Source organism: Anguilla rostrata, chromosome 4, assembly GCF_018555375.3.
Source record: "Anguilla rostrata isolate EN2019 chromosome 4, ASM1855537v3, whole genome shotgun sequence".
Taxonomy (NCBI): domain Eukaryota; kingdom Metazoa; phylum Chordata; class Actinopteri; order Anguilliformes; family Anguillidae; genus Anguilla; species Anguilla rostrata.
Window position 1 is genome coordinate 48,506,008 of NC_057936.1, and position 19,226 is coordinate 48,525,233.

The 19,226-nt window shown below is 44.7% G+C and overlaps 1 protein-coding gene across 6 annotated transcripts in view; it reads right to left on the minus strand.

Moving 5' to 3' along the window:
• The window catches only part of myom1b (myomesin 1b), a 44,919-nt gene that overhangs the window by 8,511 nt on the left and 17,182 nt on the right, over positions 1–19,226 (minus strand). For 3 of the 6 annotated variants that reach the window (XM_064332891.1, XM_064332889.1, XM_064332893.1), the window contains 23 exons: positions 18,935–19,118; positions 18,362–18,536; positions 17,939–18,060; positions 15,788–15,805; positions 12,133–12,329; positions 10,836–10,962; positions 10,073–10,257; positions 9,845–9,959; positions 8,745–8,901; positions 8,397–8,503; positions 8,142–8,186; positions 7,585–7,721; positions 6,827–6,971; positions 5,503–5,562; positions 5,267–5,334; positions 4,845–4,958; positions 3,975–4,062; positions 3,309–3,347; positions 2,672–2,777; positions 1,954–2,117; positions 886–922; positions 431–453; positions 89–144 (listed from right to left, as the gene is read on the minus strand). In XM_064332891.1, the coding sequence (XP_064188961.1) occupies positions 89–144; positions 431–453; positions 886–922; positions 1,954–2,117; positions 2,672–2,777; positions 3,309–3,347; positions 3,975–4,062; positions 4,845–4,958; positions 5,267–5,334; positions 5,503–5,562; positions 6,827–6,971; positions 7,585–7,721; positions 8,142–8,186; positions 8,397–8,503; positions 8,745–8,901; positions 9,845–9,959; positions 10,073–10,257; positions 10,836–10,962; positions 12,133–12,329; positions 15,788–15,805; positions 17,939–18,060; positions 18,362–18,536; positions 18,935–19,118 (2,469 nt within the window). The remainder of the gene's footprint in view (positions 1–88; positions 145–430; positions 454–885; positions 923–1,953; positions 2,118–2,671; positions 2,778–3,308; positions 3,348–3,974; positions 4,063–4,844; positions 4,959–5,266; positions 5,335–5,502; positions 5,563–6,826; positions 6,972–7,584; positions 7,722–8,141; positions 8,187–8,396; positions 8,504–8,744; positions 8,902–9,844; positions 9,960–10,072; positions 10,258–10,835; positions 10,963–12,132; positions 12,330–15,787; positions 15,806–17,938; positions 18,061–18,361; positions 18,537–18,934; positions 19,119–19,226) is intronic. The other 3 variants (XM_064332892.1, XM_064332890.1, XM_064332894.1) reach the window with 1 other exon arrangement.

A 19,226-nucleotide genomic window follows, 5' to 3' on the forward strand; every position in this document is an offset into this window, starting at 1 on the left:
GCCTCCTGGCATCGCTCTTGTGCCTGAGCCCCGGATCACGAGGTGGACTAGGAGGGGGAGCCCGCGATGGCAGACAGAATCTCAGTACCTTGCCCTCCTGGATCGTCACCACGTCAGGCAGGCCTCCCGCCACGCGAGCCCGATCTGCGAAAAAGGCAAGCACAGAGGATCAGGCCCGGAACGTTCCACATGCTGTGAGTCCAGCCGTGAGTCACAGGGCTAAACAACACCCTCTAGCCCCATCTGCCACAGTGCTCAGCCCATCAAACGTGGGATAACTGCAGTGCGTTAATAATGGAGGACTGGCTTTCTTTAGGGCCTGTCTGTCAGGCCCGAGGGCGTTTCTAAATTAAGGATACATGCAGTATGTCCTTTCGGCAGCATGTTCGTATTTTTAGAGACACTCGCACTTCCCAAGATGTGCACTTACTTCTCTCTGCGATTGCAGCCGCTCTGAGGAAGGGAAAAAAGACAAAAGGAGTCAGCACAGGGGGATATTTAGCGCACTTTGTTTTGCACCAGGAAAAACATGAAAACATTTTCTCATGCAGTTCTTGAGGGTAAAAATGGCAACTATTTTCAGAAGCATTCTAAATTTCTTTTTTAAACTTTTGACAATAACTGTTGTTTTCATGTTGATGGAAACATACTGGTTTGCGTTACGTGTACAAAATGTTGTCAATTCATTCTCAAAATGTTTTTAAACAGGTTGATAAAGAATACCAAAGAAGAGTCAACTGATCTGAGATTCTACTCATGCCAGATAAGTCTTTTTGTAAACAGAATTTAAGTCTTCAATTTCACAGGGGAAGGGGGATTGACAGGGGAAGTAAATTTATTTTTTTACTTCCCCTGTCAACCAAACTGTCATGTTAATTCACTTACTTCAGTCTCTGGAATTCTGCGAACGCATCATCAAAGGCTGTGAACAAAAGGAACAGACGGTTGGGAGTTATGAGCATATGAGCATTGTTATTTAACTATGAACACAAAGAACATGCAGCTGCATGTCCAACCGAAGGAACTCCACAGAGCTACATACTGGTAGCAGACAGCAATCTATAAATGGGAGAGACACAGAACTTCCCTTTGCCTGATATTGATCCTCAACCCTTTCCATGTATCCAAACATAAATATAACATAAATATGCATCACACATTATCAGATAATTTCTTTGGACTCAATTGCATATATTTTTATTTATGCATGTTGCATGAAATTCTTGTTTACCAAAATGTCAAGAAATTGCCAAACTTGGCTTATGAATATATAAGAGAATCAAATAATTTCACTGTAATGCAATGCACTGTAGCTTGTTAATATGAATTTCAGATAAACATAATTGTCATGACGTCAGTAGGCACATTTTGCCTAAAGGCAAATCAGACAATGAAGCATGACCCACATGAAAGCTTGCAAGCTCGTCAATCACGAAAAGCAGGTTCAGGACTCATATCAGTTTGAAGGTAAGCTCTCTGTCATAGTCCTCTGACAACTTACCTTGCAGAGAATCATTAATCCTTTTTCTCGATTACCTCATAATCATATTGCGGTTATGACTTGTTTATACTTTATGAGTATTGCCTGGGGCTTTTTAATGCGGGTGTGTTAAGGAGCAGAATTGGAGAGAGAGAGGATTAGGAGCTTGCAGAGAGATGAACATGTCAGTTCTGATTAATATTTGGCTATGAAAACTGAGCAGAATGATAATAGCCAAACAAATGTGAGGTGAGCAAACCTGAAGTGAAATAAAGATGAATAATTATACAGCATTCCAAACAGACAGCCATTGAGTGAAACACCAGCAGCTATAGCTACTCAGCTAGCATGGATGGGTAAAGCAAGTTTAGTCAGAGCCACTGGTCACAGATGAGAGCAGTGGGGGGGGGGTGTATATATGCAACATTGAAGCAGGTAGGGAGAGAGCTGGGCCGGAGAACCCTTCCTCTTACCTTGCCCAGTCAGCTCCACGGTCCTCTGGAGGCCCCCCTTGCCATCGAAGAACTCGATGGCGTACTTCCCCTTGTCCTTCTCAGTGGGATCAGAGATCTGAAGCCAGAGCTGCTCGCCCACAACGCCGCTCTTGATCCTGTCTGTGAAGGAGATGGCCGAGTCTCTGACGTTAAGAGACAGGGAGAAAAGCGCAAAAGACACAAAGCGTGAGGTCAGTGTTTTTCAGAGGAGTGCTAGTTGTTATTGTGTTATGTGAGTACATATGGGGATTATGCAGCAATGCCTGCAATGCTATTGTTATGATGTCTCCATGTACAGGAACAGAGGTCACACACAGTCACAGTTTGTACAGTAAATACTAAGGAAAGTACAGTTTACTGCTGTAGTAGACACAAGAAAATAGAGATAATAGTAATTTAGGAAGTGGGTTAATCTATAGGACACTGATTTGGCTAAATGCGCACACCATTCAGTAACCCTCAGAAATCTTAACGTCTCAGAAAATTACATCAAAATATTGCCCCTTGCGCAAACGGAAATCGACCACTTAAATGGTCTATAAAGATGAACACATTTTGATTATGATAAACAAATACTAAGACAAATGTGCATTCTTATCAGAGGTTATCAGCTCTGCAAAGTGTTGCAGCTTCAGATAACAAGAGAAATGGCTGAGCTACTACTACTGAAGAAGAGTAAACACACACACACACATACTTGTGCTGCCAGGTCACAAGGAGTTCATCATTGTAGTAGCTGACAAAGGTATAGAGTCTGATGCCCTCATCTGTGCTCTGGATCTTGAGTGGTGTGGAGGAATTTGCTGAGTAGAGAGGGAGATGTGAGCATGTGCAATGGGCAGCTGACCAGAGGTACACGCTTTGAGTGCTTCAGAACATCTCATTCACCCTTCATTGTATATCTAATATTTATCACCATATAACATTAATAACAATTTATGGAAAATATGTTAAATGATTTTATAGTGACAGATAATTTATAGATATGTATACATAGACTTGAATGAAATAGGAGAACTGCATATTGATTAAGCCCTGTTACAGATACAAATAGAGGTATTTCCTATACTCTAGGGTGATAAAAAATCAGCGAAATGTACGAAGGTGAAAACTACCCTGAGTTATTGCCTTATATCCTTACACATATCACATATCCTTATGTATATACACAACTAATTTAGCAGCCATGCGTGACATTGACATATATGGATCTGTTGGCATGAACTTCATCTGTTTAATGATGTATGGGGCAATTCGTTTTTAACGACTTCATTAAGAAGAATTAAGGGTCCTAAAGGGTATGGAGCCTGTTTACTATACATAGAATGACTTACCGATGACACTAAACACTGCATTCATCAAGTCCTTGAAACCTGGAACATAAATAAATAAATAATAAATAATAAATAGTCAGAATCAGAAAATGTAATACTGAATTAAGTATAGGTTATGAAAAAATGAACTTTTCAACAGACATGTCAACAATTACAGATTTTCCATCGTATAGACCCTAGAGGGTTTCAAACCAAAATCTATATTTTTTCAAGTAAATCAATGCACATTAGAAGCATGAGCACAGCTGTAAAAATGTGCGAATTTTCTATCCTATAGGCCTACAAATTCCTGAGACTTTCAGAGCGAGACACACACCAGACTTGGCTGTGAGACATTATTGTATAAACCACTGGCCCTGGGTGCCAAACCTGGCATAACTCAGCCTGCCGAGCGGCATCACGGCGTACTTTAGCAGGTCGTGAGGCCGCGGTATGCGTTCGTGTCTGAGAGCGCAGACACTGTGGGAGGAGGAACGAGAAACGAGAAACGTGCCCCGAGACAGCGTGTGGAAGCTGCCTCACAGCCGTGCGGTTCACTCGTTTCCTGTGTGCTTCGTTCTCTGTGCGCTTTCATTTCACACGTCCTCCTGGCCTCCTCCTAAATCCATGCGCTTCATTCCTGTTTACTGGTTAAACAGCGGCAGGCGCGCAAAGGCAGAGTCGTACCCTGGTCCGTCAGATTCAACTTCGCGGTGTCCGTCCCTCTGTCGTCCTTGAGCACCACTTCATAAACACCAGCATCTTTCTTTGAAATCTAAAAAAAGCGAAGGCTTAAGGGAATTAAACATGCCTAGACTGCGTTAATCTCTTCATCAAAGGGAGGCGAATGAGATGTCTAACAGAGAAGACAACAAACAGCTGAAAAGACAAGCTTTTCTCCCCTGCTTAAGATGCTGCAGGATGCACAGATTTGACAAAAAAGCAGAAGAAGCAAATGCAAGCAAAAAAAAATTAAACATGGTGGCAACGTATATGAGCTCCCAACTTTTGCTCTTCTTGGGTAGCCCTGGGCGACGGAACTTTTCTGCTCCCTTCGAGTCTGTGGCAGGGAGAGCAGGCTGCTGCAATCAGACACACACGTTACGGTCACATGACTGCTGACAGACAAGACGAATGGTGAGATGGGAACAGTCATGTGTGGTTGGCCTCGGGTTCGACCCACTGACAGGGTAGGCCAACCCACGCGGTCGCTCCACCTGTGCAGGGATGGCCTAGTCCTCAGTAATTCCTCAAAGTGGCAGATGGCACATGAGGAGACTCACAAGTCCCTGTGCTTTCAAACACTGCTTTAAATCATCAGGTGTCTAAACACAGGTGTGTGAGGAATTAATAATGAAACATGGCATTTGCAGATGATTTGACCATTTGTGAAATGTCACTAAACAATAATCAAATTTCAGTGGGAAATGTGCAGATACAAATTAACATTGACAGTTATATGTAATTTATGGGCTGTGTGTGGAATGAAAGGGTTTTGAAAGGGGAGTGTCTGAGCACATTTTTATAGTTTTATACTTTTATGGCATATAGCCGCACCTGGGAAATCTCCAGGCTGAGCACTCCTTCGGTGAAGGTCAGCTTCTCGTCCACTTTGATTTCCCGACCGTCCTTGTACCAGGCTGCCACGGTCTCTTTTTTAATGTTTCCCACCTGCGGAGAGTGAGAGGCAGGCCTGGTGAGACCCCAACCCCCCAGTCCCAGGGCTGCTCAAAATAGACCCTCTCCACAGGCATGCAATGACTGCCTAATGGTGTGTCTGTAAACCACACTGACAGCTGTGACAACTGAGCTTGGCCCTTAATACAAATACTGTGCATGGGTCCTTTAAGTTTAAGTTAAAGTACACTATGAGTTCACTGGTTGTATACTAGTTAAGTGGCATTGCAGTGTTTCTGATGACACGGTTCCTCTTAATGGCAGGCCTGATTCCATTCTTAACACCGCTGGCGAAGCCTTACCTTACATTTCAACAGCACGCAACATTCCGGGGTAACCTCGTAACTCAGATACTCCACAAAGTGGGGGCCTGCATGAGCAAACGCCGTTGGAGACATAGCGTCCGTTATGTTCAACAGTTCATCAACAGGCACTGTGTACATTAATAATAATAATAATAATAATAATAATAATAATAATAATAATCTAAGTGCTGATTTATGGTAGGCTATATCATCTTGGTAATCTGTGCACGTACCTTGCTTTCTGAAATATTCTTTTCGCTGGAATTCTGACTGCTTCTGTATATCCTTGAACACTAGAAAATAAATATGAGTTTAGCATAATTAAAAAACCTTGAACTCCATCAATGTGTTATTTCAGTAGTAATTGTAGTTTTGGTAAGTGCCTTGGGCTCAAAATATTTTCATTGAACAGTGGCAATAAATGGGGTGGGGCTCCTCAGGGGGTGATTTAGATGTGTGTGTCAGATGTGCACTGCCACCTTAAAGTGCTCTTCACATATTTCAATATTATGCTACCAGATGCAATGTGTCACGTCTAAATGAAAGAATTAATTTGTTAAAATGTGCACCATAATTTTAATTCATAAAAACTAGGATGATGGAAGCAGTAGGGATAAAAATAAAATACTTTTGCAGTTTTATTACAGGCGCTGCAGTTTGACGCATTTAATTTAAAAGAAAATGGGGTAGAGAATGAAAAATGTGTTGAAGAAAAACCTAATTGCTGAAAATAGCAAGTAATGAGTAATAGCATTACTCATAAATGCTTAAATTAACATTGGTATGTTTCATGAGTAATACAGGAAATGGTTTTTATTGTGTATCTGAGCTGCGGCAAGTTTGTGTGTGTGCGTGTGCGTATGTGTGCACGCGCGTCTGCGTGTTTGTGCATATGTGTTTCTGTGTCTGTGTGCATGCTGATCAGCAGTAAGCTCTTTGCTTATAGGAGTGGGATAGATTTTTTTCCTTGATGACTCAGAGCAAAAATGAATGGAAAACGCACTAAAACTCTGCTCCACCAGGTCTTACATTGCCCCCTAGTGGACAATAGCTTAAACTGCTGGTAAGTCCTGAACGATGTGGTGCAGTGATAAAATGAAAATCCTCTTTCTAACTGAGGGACACAGTCCTGCATGGCTGCAATCCAGCTGCTCTTCCAGCCCTCTATAAACCACAAGCAGGAAGTGGGATGGTTGGTTAATTTATGAAGGGATCCAAAAACATCATTTGCAAAATCAAATGTGGGTTGGCCAACAGGAATAAAGGTTTGCACACAGCAGCGCATGGGGGTCAGGGTGGTGTACTTGATTTGCATAAAATAGCCCAGCTGCAGTAATGTGAGAGTGAAACTTTGTGGGCGTCAAATGGGCATTATTACTCTGTGACTCATTGATTTTGACCAATCTGAGAGTTATAATTGAGTCTATTTAAAGAAAAGTCCTGTGATTTGTTCAGATTTGATTGACAGAGAATGGTACCTCCACCCAATTATGAGGAGCACAAAGTCTCACATCCCAGTTGGTCCAGGGGCTACAGAAAAGGTGGGGCTAACTGTACCATCTCCAATCAGCACCAGGCTGGACTGGTTGGTGGCTTTCCCATCCTGCAGCTGGAAGGTGTAAGTGCCTTCATCCTCCACCATCAGCGCGTCCATAAACATCTCAATGATGCCCGTGTTCTTGTCAAAGTTCATCTTGTATTTCTGAAAGGCAAAACAAAGATAATGAGCTCATTTATTTTGGTGGTAGTGGCAAGATGAGTTTCAGGTGCTACCCATGCTGAAAATATTCCCCATTTGACTTAGCCTGCACATTCTGTTGACGGAGGACACCGGAAACACATGAAGAAAAAAGAGAAATGAGGTGTGTGTGCAGGGGCCTAGGGCCGGGGGCCAGGGCCCATAGCACTAAATCAGGAATGAGCCATGCGTCAGCTAGCTTTACACAGACTTTACCTTCCAATTATTCTCTGATTTAAGCCTGGGAAAGCAAGTGGGACACACCCCTCATTCCCACAATGACAGTATTTAAGTACTAAAGGAAGGAGGAAGTAGACTGAAATAAAGACTGTCAGAATGAAAGGGCACCAGAGCTATGATTATGTGGTTTGAGTGCACCTGTGCATTTGCATTTGTGTGTGTGTGTGTGTGTGTGTGTTTGTTGTGGGATGGGGAGGATCTGGATGCTTCCTGGTGTGTGGAGAGACAGTGAGCGTATATATGTTAATGTTTCCCAGTGTTGAGAGACAGTGAGCATGTATACATTTCCTGGTGTGGACAGATACACTGGGGTCAGGGAATTTTAGCTTTTTCTCACCTCTCCCTGGGACAGAAGATTGTCATTGAACACGTACTCCACTTTGCCGTTGGCGGACATCTTCTCTGCCTGCAGCCAGAATCGCACGCGGCCTTTCTCCAGCAGCTCCACAGCCAGCTCGGACTTGAGAGGAATAACTGAAGAGCGGTGATCTCAGTTAGCACAGTGGTTAGCACTGTGAATAGCACAGTGATTAGCACTGTGAATAGCACAGGTTCACTTGCGATGGCACAGTCATTACACTGTGAATAGCCAGTGATTAGCACTGAAGCCACAGGATTAGCACTGTGAATAGCACAGTGATTAGCACTGTGAATAGCACAGTGATTAGCACTGTGAATAGCACAGTGATTAGCACTGTGAATAGCACAGTGATTAGCACTGTGAATAGCACAGTGGTTAGCACAGTGATTAGCATAGCAAATCCTTACGGACAGAGATAAGGTTGGATACCAAGTAGGGAGACAACAGGATACGATGAGAGAGAGAGAGGCAGAGAAAGACAGAGAGAGAGAAACAGAGACAAAGAGAGGCAGAGTTGCGCAGACTACACTCACTGGGGAACTTGTGATCGTGACTGATCTCCAGAAGTTTCTTCAGTTCTGTCAGAAAAAAACCAAGAAAGAAGAATGACCTCTCTGGCCTCCTCCAGAGCTGTAAGAGCTCAATATAAAAGTAGTGGTGACAGGTTCAGCAGAACGGGGATCACTTGCATTGGGGAACATGCTCTCTGGGGTCCTAGCACTGGCCGTGTATTAAATCTATCGCCCCAACAGACTGTACCCCAGACAGGAATGTGCTGAGTGACTCACCGTCTTCATTTAAGGTGAAGCTGGCGGAAACTCCATCAGTATGGGTGACAATACAAGAATAAATGCCCAGGTCATCCTCAGACGGGGTGTTAAAGGTGGCTTTCGATCTGGGAGACGCACAAAATATTAGGCTTTTTAAAGGGCAAATGCAGCTTTCGTCAGTCAAATGTGTTAGGCTACACAAATGATGGCATATTAATAATACTATATTAAATTTGTGAACAGTTTTATCAGTAATCAGAAACATTTGCAAGACTAAATGTTGAAACACCAATATTTGGTTGAAAATCATGCTGGCTATACTTTGTGTCCACTGCTGAATGGATATTATAAACCCATACAACTTACTTGCCCCCTTTGGTCTCCACCGTAAGGCGAGGAGAGTCTTGAATTTCCTCATAATTTTTGGACCACACAAACTGAGAGTCTTTATTCATGTCGGAACACTCAAAGTTCATTGAGATCACGCCATTATCATCAACCTCCACAACTATCTCGTGGGTACCTAGTGGAGAACAAAACACAAAAACCATCAAGGCTGGAAGACAACTATGGCTATGAATGAGCTGAAATGGATTGTCCATAAATAAATTACATTGCACATACTTTGGTAATGTCACAGAACTCATTTTATCCTGTAATTTTTCTCAGAAGCAGACAGTTATGTGGCTGGATGTGACATTAATACAAAGGCATGCTCTGCTCTTTTGAAAGCAGTTCCCTCACATTTGCATTAAATAGTTTTCCTCCCGGTTTCAATAAAAAAAATTTTTTTCACATATTTATGCCAATACATTTTCAAGGTAGTTTCATCCCCAACAACTCTTAATATTAAATAAAAATCCACTCTAAAGTTATTCCGTGGAATTCAGTATGTAGTCAATGGTCTAATATATAAAGCCTCATAAATATAAGAATGAAAATATTCAGCTTAAGTGTTGGGACGAAAATGATGTTAAAATAAATTAAGTTCATGCCACATTTGGCCAACCCAAACTCTAGTACCTCCATAGCTCGGCTTTCCTCTGTATAAAGTATCATATCTTCCCTCCTCTGTATCACTGTGACTGTCTGAAAGCTCACTTGCCTGTTTACTTCATCGTCTTGGCTCGTTCTGTCTACACCTCTTTTACGGAGATTCATCTTTCGCACATTGCACCACGTGACCTCATGAAGTCATCTGACCTTTACTTCACCCCACAGGGCCGTTGCCTGTGGCGCAGTTTTAGCCCTGGTGCCCTCTGCTCAGCCTTTCGAGTAACTGTCACTTTGCCAGGACAGTGAAAGGGACATTTAGCTAAAGCGCCTCCTCTCCTTCTGCAGCCTGGCCAGCTGCTCTTTTTAAACCGCTAGACTGACGCAATCCGCGCTTAAAAAGTGTCCCTGCTGTGTCCCTCTCTGTGTTTGGAGCGGGGGTTTAGCTGTGAAGGCGGGTGTGGCGGGCGCACCTGGACGGGTCTCGGCCAGGACAGGTTCCGTGGGTTGAGAGGCCTTGCCCACCCCCGCCTTGTTCTGGGCACGCACGCGGAAAACATAGTTGACGCCCTCCTTCAGGTCCTTAATCTGTTCACAAGGAAGGGGAAAGGCACTTAAGTACACACACATGTCATCTACGGGAAGCCCAGAGGGACATACTGCCCTCTGAAGCCCTGCGCTGTGGCTGCAGGTGATCGTACCTTCATGTAGATCTTTTCCGTGGCCTTTTCGTTGACCCCCCTCCAGGCCTCCTCCTCAGCCTCTGCCTCCTTGATGTCCACATAAAAGCCGTTGACCGGGTCGCGCCCCTGGTAAACGGGCGGTTTCCACAGCAACACCAGTGAGTCCTTGCGCACCTCAGACACTTGGAGGTCATGGGGGGGGCCTGCAGCCAGAGAGAATTGACACCAGGGCCTCACTATGTACGTCAGCGTGGGTATATGAGTACAGCTCTGACACCGCTGCCATGACGCCGAACATGGGGGCGGAACTTCAGCGCAATCCCTATAGTACGTCAGCACTGACACGGCAATGACATTACTGCCACACTGCATTCATTCCCAGAGATGAGAGATAAGGAAGCATATATCGAGAGTGCATGATTGTTCGTAACCGGCTCATAGTCAGACTGTGTGCTCTAACTATACACACCATTTCGATGTGATTGTAGATCTCTGTTCAGTATGAAAGACTTCCAGGAATATAAGATAAAATTATTTTGAAGTAAACGATGCAATGTGAAAGTACAACGTGCACAACACTACACATCTAGTATATTTGTTGTTCTGGGCAATTCATTTTTTTCTGTTTGTTCTGCAAAATCAGAAAACCTGAACGTAATATTCTGCCTCTGAACACACAACTGATAAAATAAATGTGGATGTGGCCTGGCACTGCAAACATGACATATGGATGTGAATGTGACCTGGCACTGCAAAAATTGCATCTAGGTGTGGAGCTGACCTGGCACGGCGATGGTCCACTCCTCACACTTGAAGGTGTCGCTGGGCATGGAGGGGATTCCCACGCCAGCCATGTTGGCGGCGCGCACCTGGAACTGGTACAGCATGTTCTCCTTCAGCTCCTCCACCTGGACAGAGAGAATGCAGAGTCTGAGGTCAACACTGAAAAGAGCACATTCTTCAGCTGTCCCTCCATTTCCTCCCAATTTGGATAGATGAATCGCATTCACCAGCCTTGTTCATTGCTGCAACTTTAACCCGGGAGAGCACAGAAAACCACAAAGCATGCAATGTCAAGCCACTGCTTCTTATTACACCACAATCTGCATGTTGAGCTTGTACTGTCATTGCAGGCAGTTCATGTATAGCTTTGAGCAAGTAGACTGTGGGCCACCGATTGACCAGCAGGGGACAGTGGTGAGCAGTTAATGAATCCCTCCCTCCCTGCTAGACACCAAGGCCAAATATGTGGGTTCATTCCAATCACTTATTTCATTTGTCCTCGTCTGCTCGGTCCTCGCGTGACTCGGAAGTCGATGGAGGTATGCCATCTTTAAGGACATTCCAATCCATTAAATGTGCCTTGGAGGAGCAAGGAGGCTCCCAGATGAGAGTTCATCGAGGAGACACGATTGCAGCCTTGCACAAAATGTCTTTTCAAACAAGTGATGTTTATCAAGAGATGCAAGGGTCTTAAGACATTAACCCCTAAATGTATCCTTGTGAAGCAGAGGCCCCAGGAGAGTTCAGTCAAGGCAGTCCATTGCAGCCTTGCTAAGTCTTTTTCAGAAAAGGGATTATCAAGACAGATGCCAAGATTTAAGAAAGGAATAAGGTCTGTTCACTAGCAAGGGAGTTAAGTAATGCCAGTTCCATGTCCATCAGTGAATGGAACGCCAAATGGATTAGTTATGAGACTAGCTCTAAGTAAAGAAAGGTGACTACATGCTGGAGTTATCAGTAAGAGTTCTGCATTCAGTGAAATAGAGAACAACAGTTATTTGAGTTCATACTCTGTATAGGGCGATCTCATCTGAGATGAATAATAGGAACAGCTGAACCCGGACATCCTGGTGCATGCATCAGCCCTTACACACACAGTGCGCATGACATCACAATGTGTGCAAACTGCAATCCTCGGGAGCGTGAAAGACTGCTGGCCTAGCACGAAGAGCATGGTTGATCACTTTCACTCTGGTCAAACTGCGCGACTGACCTTTGGACCCACTGACCGACCGACGACAGACAGAGCTATAGAGCTGCGGTCGCAGCTAAAAAGGCAGAGAGGTTTGACTCACTCTGTAAGCTCGCTCGCTGACTGCCTTTATGTTGCCTTCATGCCACTGCCCTGGCACCCCACCGATGACCTCCCGGTAGTCCACGAAGTAGCCGGTGATGTCTGCTCCACCAATGAACGTGGGCTGCTTCCAGCCCAGGACCATGGAGTCACGCACGCTCTCCAGCACGGTGATGTCATGGGGAGGGGTAGGGGACGCTGAGGGTGACACACACTCAAGTTAACCATCGACTGCTTCCCGTGGCAGCTTTACACCAGTCACCTCAGAACAGGATTGGACCCAACTCAGTGTATACCCCTACGCCTGCCAGACTTTCAGCATTACACTTCTCACTCCTTTAGCATGGATTTTATCCGATTGCTACAGAACACTTGAAATCCAACATTCTATTTAGGTTTCAATGGTATTTTAAAGGCAGAAGTGTGTCGGGGGATACCATATTTAGGGTTGACCTAAATTGGCCTAATAAGGTCATTACCTGTTACTGTGCTGGATTGTCAACCCATAAATCCCATAATTAAACAATCAGGCAGGTTCTTCAGTTTCCAAGTGGAAAAATAGATTACCCCTTTTCTGACACTGCGGCACAAAACCATAGAGCATTCAAGGGGACAGTTCTTAAATGACCACTCTGGGAAACAGGACTCCATCTGAATGGATGCCTTCTAAATTCCACAGGTATAGGCTGTCCCCCCCGTATGTATGGGGGGGTGACCTGGACCGAGGGGAGGGTGGATGTCGATATGGTGGCACACTATGGAAAGGTCACAGATATCCAATTCTGAGGCAGCCTGTTGATCAGCACACCGCGTCTCTGGAGCTAGCCCTAACCCCTCCCCTACCCACCCCCACCCCCCTCCAGCTCCCTGTGTGGTGGCTGTTAAAGTGCCATCTTGTCCTGACGTGACAGCGGCGCCGCTGGCCCGTGTGGTGAGCCGCGCGCGGTGGAGAGGTGGCACACACGCAGCCCGGAAGGTGAACGCCGTGAGTTACGAGCGTGAAAGACGCTATGACAATACCTCACACAACGTCTAGAGCAGAGACGGCGCTTAGAGGCGCAATGATCTCACCACAGACGCTTTAATGTATGTAATCCTGCAGACAGGTTATTAAATAATGAAAATCCTTTCTGTAAAAATGTTTCAGTCTGCCAGTACACAGAATTACATCAAAAGTCTGTTCAAAGCATTATCATATGAATGTAATGCCTGCATGAGATAATTTTCCCCTTTTTTATCATTGCATCCTCTACCTTTGGATTGCCATGAAAATACCAACTTACCTTTGAAAGAAAATGGTTTTGATATTGTTCTCCTCTAATTGGCACTTACACACTGACTCTAATTGGTCATTCCACCACAGGAATCATATGGCTGAAGTGCTCACAGAGGGAACAGTTGTTATCTTACCTGAGAACAATCCAGATATGTTTGTAGTACCTTATTGTGTGTAAGAATGTTAGGGCCCACAAAATGTTGCCTTTGGACCCTTAGCATCCACATGACCCAATTTCTAGAGAATACAACACCCCCGGTATTATTTACCCCTGTTGTCCCCCAATCTTATTTCTGGAAATGGAATGTACTTTGCATAGTGAAATACAAGGCTTACTGTTAAAAGTATGTGGCAAATATAAGTACATAGCTATAAATATTCAGCAAATTCACAATTCTTAACACGTTCAGTTTAGGAGTTCCATGCAATCTAATGAAACACATTAACAAATGAGTCCGAGCAGACTTCAAATTTTCCTTAACTTCAATTAAATATGATGCCACAGAAAAGAACTCCATTGCCTTCCAAGTTACCTGTTTTTTTGCCATGATTTTAATTGAAAGGAAAAATGTATACTCTGCCAGGAGCCATTTCAGAATGCATTTCTTTATGAAGCTGGCAAACTGGGTATGTTTAGAAGGGTAAAGAATGCGATCTGTTCACTATTTTTCAGACTGCCAGTGAGGGGCATTAATGCACCACAGAACGGCTGCTGCTGCTGCCTGTGGCCATGAACAGCTTCCAGACCACGATCCTGAGAGTCCAGGTTTGGACAGGGGGACCTGCAGAACTGATTTATGGGGGCAGTGTGAGCCGCGTGTCAAACGGGCAAATGTGACCGCAGGAAAAGGTGACTCTCTGATCTCAGAATAGAAAGCTGGCCGTGCTGTGAAGGTAGACTGCAGACCTGCAACCTGAACGCTCCAGGTTAAACGACGATGCTGCACCGGGGCCAATGGCCTGCAATCTACACTCTCTCTCTTCACTGAGCCATTGCTCTCCCAGCTGGGGATACTGATATACACACTTATAATTGGCTTACTTAAAGTACTTGGAATGTTCTGCCATTAATACCCAGTACATATGGAAATGCATGTATCTGAATGTACTATGGGAGCAACTGAGGAAAAAAAAGGTACAAGTGGTACCAACACTTTCCTCCATTTGAAATTTGGATGCATGAGGCAGAGCTAAATTAATCAGGCTTAGACTCCAGTAACAAACTAGAAAAAAAACAGTTAATTGTTGTGTTTAGGATAAGTCAACCGAATTTTACAGCTTTTCAACCTTGACTCATAATGACAGGTGTGAAGTCTGAGTTCAGAGTGACATTTCTGTCAAACGTCACTCACCTACATTAACAAAGCAGGAGGACTAGCGTAGCATTTGTTTTGGCAGAGATTCAATTGCAGGCACGACAAGGCCGTGCGCTAATCAAAACCTCTTACTTAATAAGCGGACAGCTTCACCGGACCGTAAGAAAGGCATTAACACCTTTTGAATTCCTCATCATGCTGGCTACTGGCCACATTTGAGCTGCGGATCTTCAGGGATGACGAGAGTAAAGGCGCTCGCGCGTCACAGTCAGTTGCAGAGCCGTGGCTAAGGGCTAAACTGCAAGGGTGGTCAGGGTCAGCAATGACTGCTACTGTTCTTAGTCACCACGGTGACAAAAGAAAATGGCCTTGGATGTATCGAGTGATGAAAAGCATATTGCAATGAGGGCCTAGAGCAAGTATAATGCACATACTGTGCCAAGTACGTAGTGCAAAGTAAATAATGGTAGTTTTTACGAGGTAAATTTTTTTTCCCCATGTCAATGAATCCTACTTGGCACAAGAAGCATGGCCAAATGCCTTAAAGAATATATTGATGCCTTCCAAAGCAAAATAAATAAATAATTACAGCGAAAGTGGTCAGATGAAAAAAAGATCTATATCTGCTTTCAAAAAGGATGTGCAAAAATATGAAAAGGGAAATGAAAATGAAGGGGATAAAAAAGATGGAAAGAGGAATAGAATGATGGCTTTGGAGCCCGAGGCTCTGTAGCTCTCACCTGGGTCAATGTATCTCCTGGGCCTTTCTCTCTCCCACTTGGGGGCGGGGGCAGCGCCAACAGAGGACTTACGTGGCTGTTCGGCAGCAGCGGTTTTTGCCAGCGCGGCCACGGGCAGATCCCGCCCCTCAGCCTCCTCCCATCTACTTACTGCGGGCCCTGGCGCTACCGAGTCTGAGCCAGCGGCCCCAGCCAGGCGGCTGGCCCACGGCCTGTGCTTTAGCAAAGTGTCAGGGGTTCGCTGGGAGGGCTCATGCTCGCCAGCCCAGCGTGGTGTGTGCTCTGTTAGTCCCACAGTTTTACCCCACGACTCTGGCAACACACCATGAGGTATTCCGCCCCCTACAGGAGTTAGCAGAGAATAGCAAGAAGAAAAAAAAAGAAGCAATTTATTCAGGCAAAGGTCCACTCCAACCAAAATAAATAAATAAACAAAACAGAAATTACGTAAATCAATTGAAAGAAATAATCAAGAAATGAGATTAGAGCATTTCAGATAAAAGTCATTCAAAAGTCTTCATTTTTGTTCCCTCTCACTTTGGCAAACATATAAAAATGAAGACAAGATGATCAACGGGATGACATCTGGGTGGAGGCACATGCAGAAGTGTTAGTGTGCGAGTGCATTCGGGCTTTGTGCCATCCTTCATGAAAATCTCACACTTCTAATTGGTAATGAGGCTGGAGGCCGTTTCTCAAACCTGAAACCAGAATAGCTTGTGATATTCATCTCCTTGAACTACTCGTCAAACTGCTACAAAGGATTATTCATCACCTGCCATAAAATGTAGTGAAAATGATGCAGTGAAAGGTATTGTAGGTCTGAATAGAAAATGCTTCGGGAGTAGATATGTAGGAACACATAGTCTATGTTGTGATGTTTTATTCTGCATTAATACTAACAATGAATATGCAAAACTACTATATTTTTCCCATAAAATGTCATTAGTGCAGCCTATGTAGAGGACAGAGAGAAACAAATCCCTCAACGCAATTACCAAGTGTGTTTCATAAGGGAGAACAAAGCATGCTGCTCAGCACAAAGCGTTCCTATGGAGACAGGGATGAGTACGATATATCAGTTAAAGGATGGGGTGAGCGGTCATATGACTTCACAGATGAAAGCTGTTATAGCAGTGGCAATGCTACTATCAGGCCTTATTATAGCAAATTACGATCTTGTCTTATTAACACCACATTTTACAAACTGGAATTGTTTGTACTTTCTTCAAGGTTTGAGTAACTTTGATAATACTTACAATAAGAAGACACAGAATGTGCAGCTTAGTGCAAAAAATATAGAAATGTTACGACAGGATTTACTAACTTTATAAATCTAGGTTGTTTTCAATGTGGAAAGAATGTCAGTGTAATGGAAAAGGCATAATTTTTGTGTAAAATGAAAGCACAGAATGAAAGGTCTTATTTCTTTTTTTATTATTTATTTATTTATTTATTTATTTTGGGTGTTCAGCACATTGTGTTGCAAATTAGTATGAAATGTGCATTATAAATAAAGACTGATTGATTGATTGATTGATTGACTGAAATTAAGTTGTGTGTTCAGTAGCAATGCCACTGCCGCTAGTATTCTCAGAAGGGAGACTAGGAAAGGAGTGCAAGGGCGATGACAAGCAGACACACACTCTGGAACTGGGGTTCGGGTGAGAAGGGCTACCTTTCTGGCTGCTCGCGTTCCCAGGAAGAGGGGAAGGTGTGTAGGGATGTGACAGAGTGTGGAAGACTGACTGGTTTGTAGCCACCACTACGTTGGATCGCAGTGACCCAAGCTAGAGGAAGCCTACAAGTCCTTTCTTCACGTGAGGAAGTGCAGGGGGAGGGGCAGGGGGGGGTGTGGGGGCGGGGCTTGTTTCTGTTACTACAGTGCGGAACAATGTGGGCGGTTACACAGCGGACCCATGGGACACAACGGGTGGATATCGAAATGCTGATGATACACAGAGCTGAGGACATGTCTTGGTGAACACAAGGACAATAACAACAGCAAGAACACTTGAAGGCTGTCTAACATTGCTGTAAAACGTTCTTGGGCGTTTGTCCCCTCTTCAACATAGCTGACATCATCACAAGTCATAAAACCTTCAATGTCCCTGTCATTTCCAGACACCAGACAAGGCCTGCCTACTCTTATTTAGCACAATGCCGAATGCCTGTTCTGCTGTTACAGGTAGCTTATCCTGTGCATGGAACAGAGAAATAGCACAACATGTTCCTTTGGCAATGGTCACAGTCTGCAGTCATAGCTGATGGTTAAAAAAACATCAGATCGAAATATGATTGACTTCATTAAATAATTATGAGAAGGAGTTGGCATAAAATCCTGAAATTAACCTGGCCTCGTTGTGCACGCTTGACTTACAAGAACGTATAGGCCTCTTATAATTTTGATGGACGGGTAAGTCCACAGAAGGCAGCATGATTCAGATGTTCTCAGACGGCCCTCGGCTCACTTACCGATGGCGGCCTTGACTTCGATAGCCTCTGACTCCTGTGAGTAGTCACTGAGCCCGGCGGCGTTCAGAGCTCTCACCCTGAACACGTAGCTCTCCCCCGTCGTGAAGCCATGGCAAACAAACCTGCGCTCGGCACCACAGGAAAGAGGCAGGGTTACGGTCAGGACTGCCAGCTCTCAGCAGCATTCAAAGGAACACTTCGGCGGATTAGCACAGCCAGAGCCTTCCGAGGACATCGCCGTTATGACTCAGGCGAAGGACACGCCGCGCTTATCGATGCAGGAAGCTAACGTGCTGTGGGAGTGGCTGAAAGGCCCTGATCCCACGGCTCATAATCCACGATCAGCATGCTGAGATGAATCACACTTTAAGGCTGGATGCCTCAGCAGCCCCCCCATCCGAAGACCCCGCCCGCCCAGGCTACCTGGTGCCTTTCACTGGCTTGTTGTTGCAGGGCTCCCAGACTTTGCTGCCCACCAGGCTGCTCTCGATGTAGTACCCCACCAGCTCCGTGGCGTTCTTGGACGCCTCCCAGGACACCACCACCGAGGTGTCGGTGTTCCTGGTGGGCACCACACGGCCTGGAGAGGAGGGGATGTCTGGAGCCGGAAAGGACATAAACATAATCACCCCATTAGTTCTGATGACTTCAAAGGTAGAAACTCAATAAATAATCTAAGTAAAATATTTAATACAGCCAAATATAAAATACAAGATATCGATTTTCACCCACGTACAAAACAAAATCATTCTTTTGCATAATATACTGCATGATTTCATGGTTTGCTTAGTGACATGTATTCTAGAAAATTCTGAGATTCTATTCTAGAGGTCTGTATTAGACATGTAAAGAATGGAACTATTTAAAATAGGTACTTGACCCAGGTCAAATATGTACACACACTTTTTTTTTTTTTTTACTTTTTCACTCATTTCATCGTTTTCAGATACATTTCATGTTTTCCCCCTCGCCACCCCTCAGCTGTGGTACGCTCACCCAGTTTGTCCCCGACGGTGGTGGCTTCGGTGGGGTCGGACGGCTCCCCGACCCCGGCCGAGTTGCAGCAGCGCACGCGGAAGCTGTAGGACTTGCCCTCGGCGAGGTCGAACAGGGCGAAGCGGGGGGACTTGACCGGGATCTCGGTGTTGACCCTCTGCCAGCTGTCTGTCCCAGACACGCACTGAGAAAAGACAGAGCGCAGCCATAGAAAGTCTCTCACAAGGGCAACCCAGGCCATGACAACTGTCTTTACAAAGGAGGGAGCCGGGCCACTGCTGATCAGAATCCA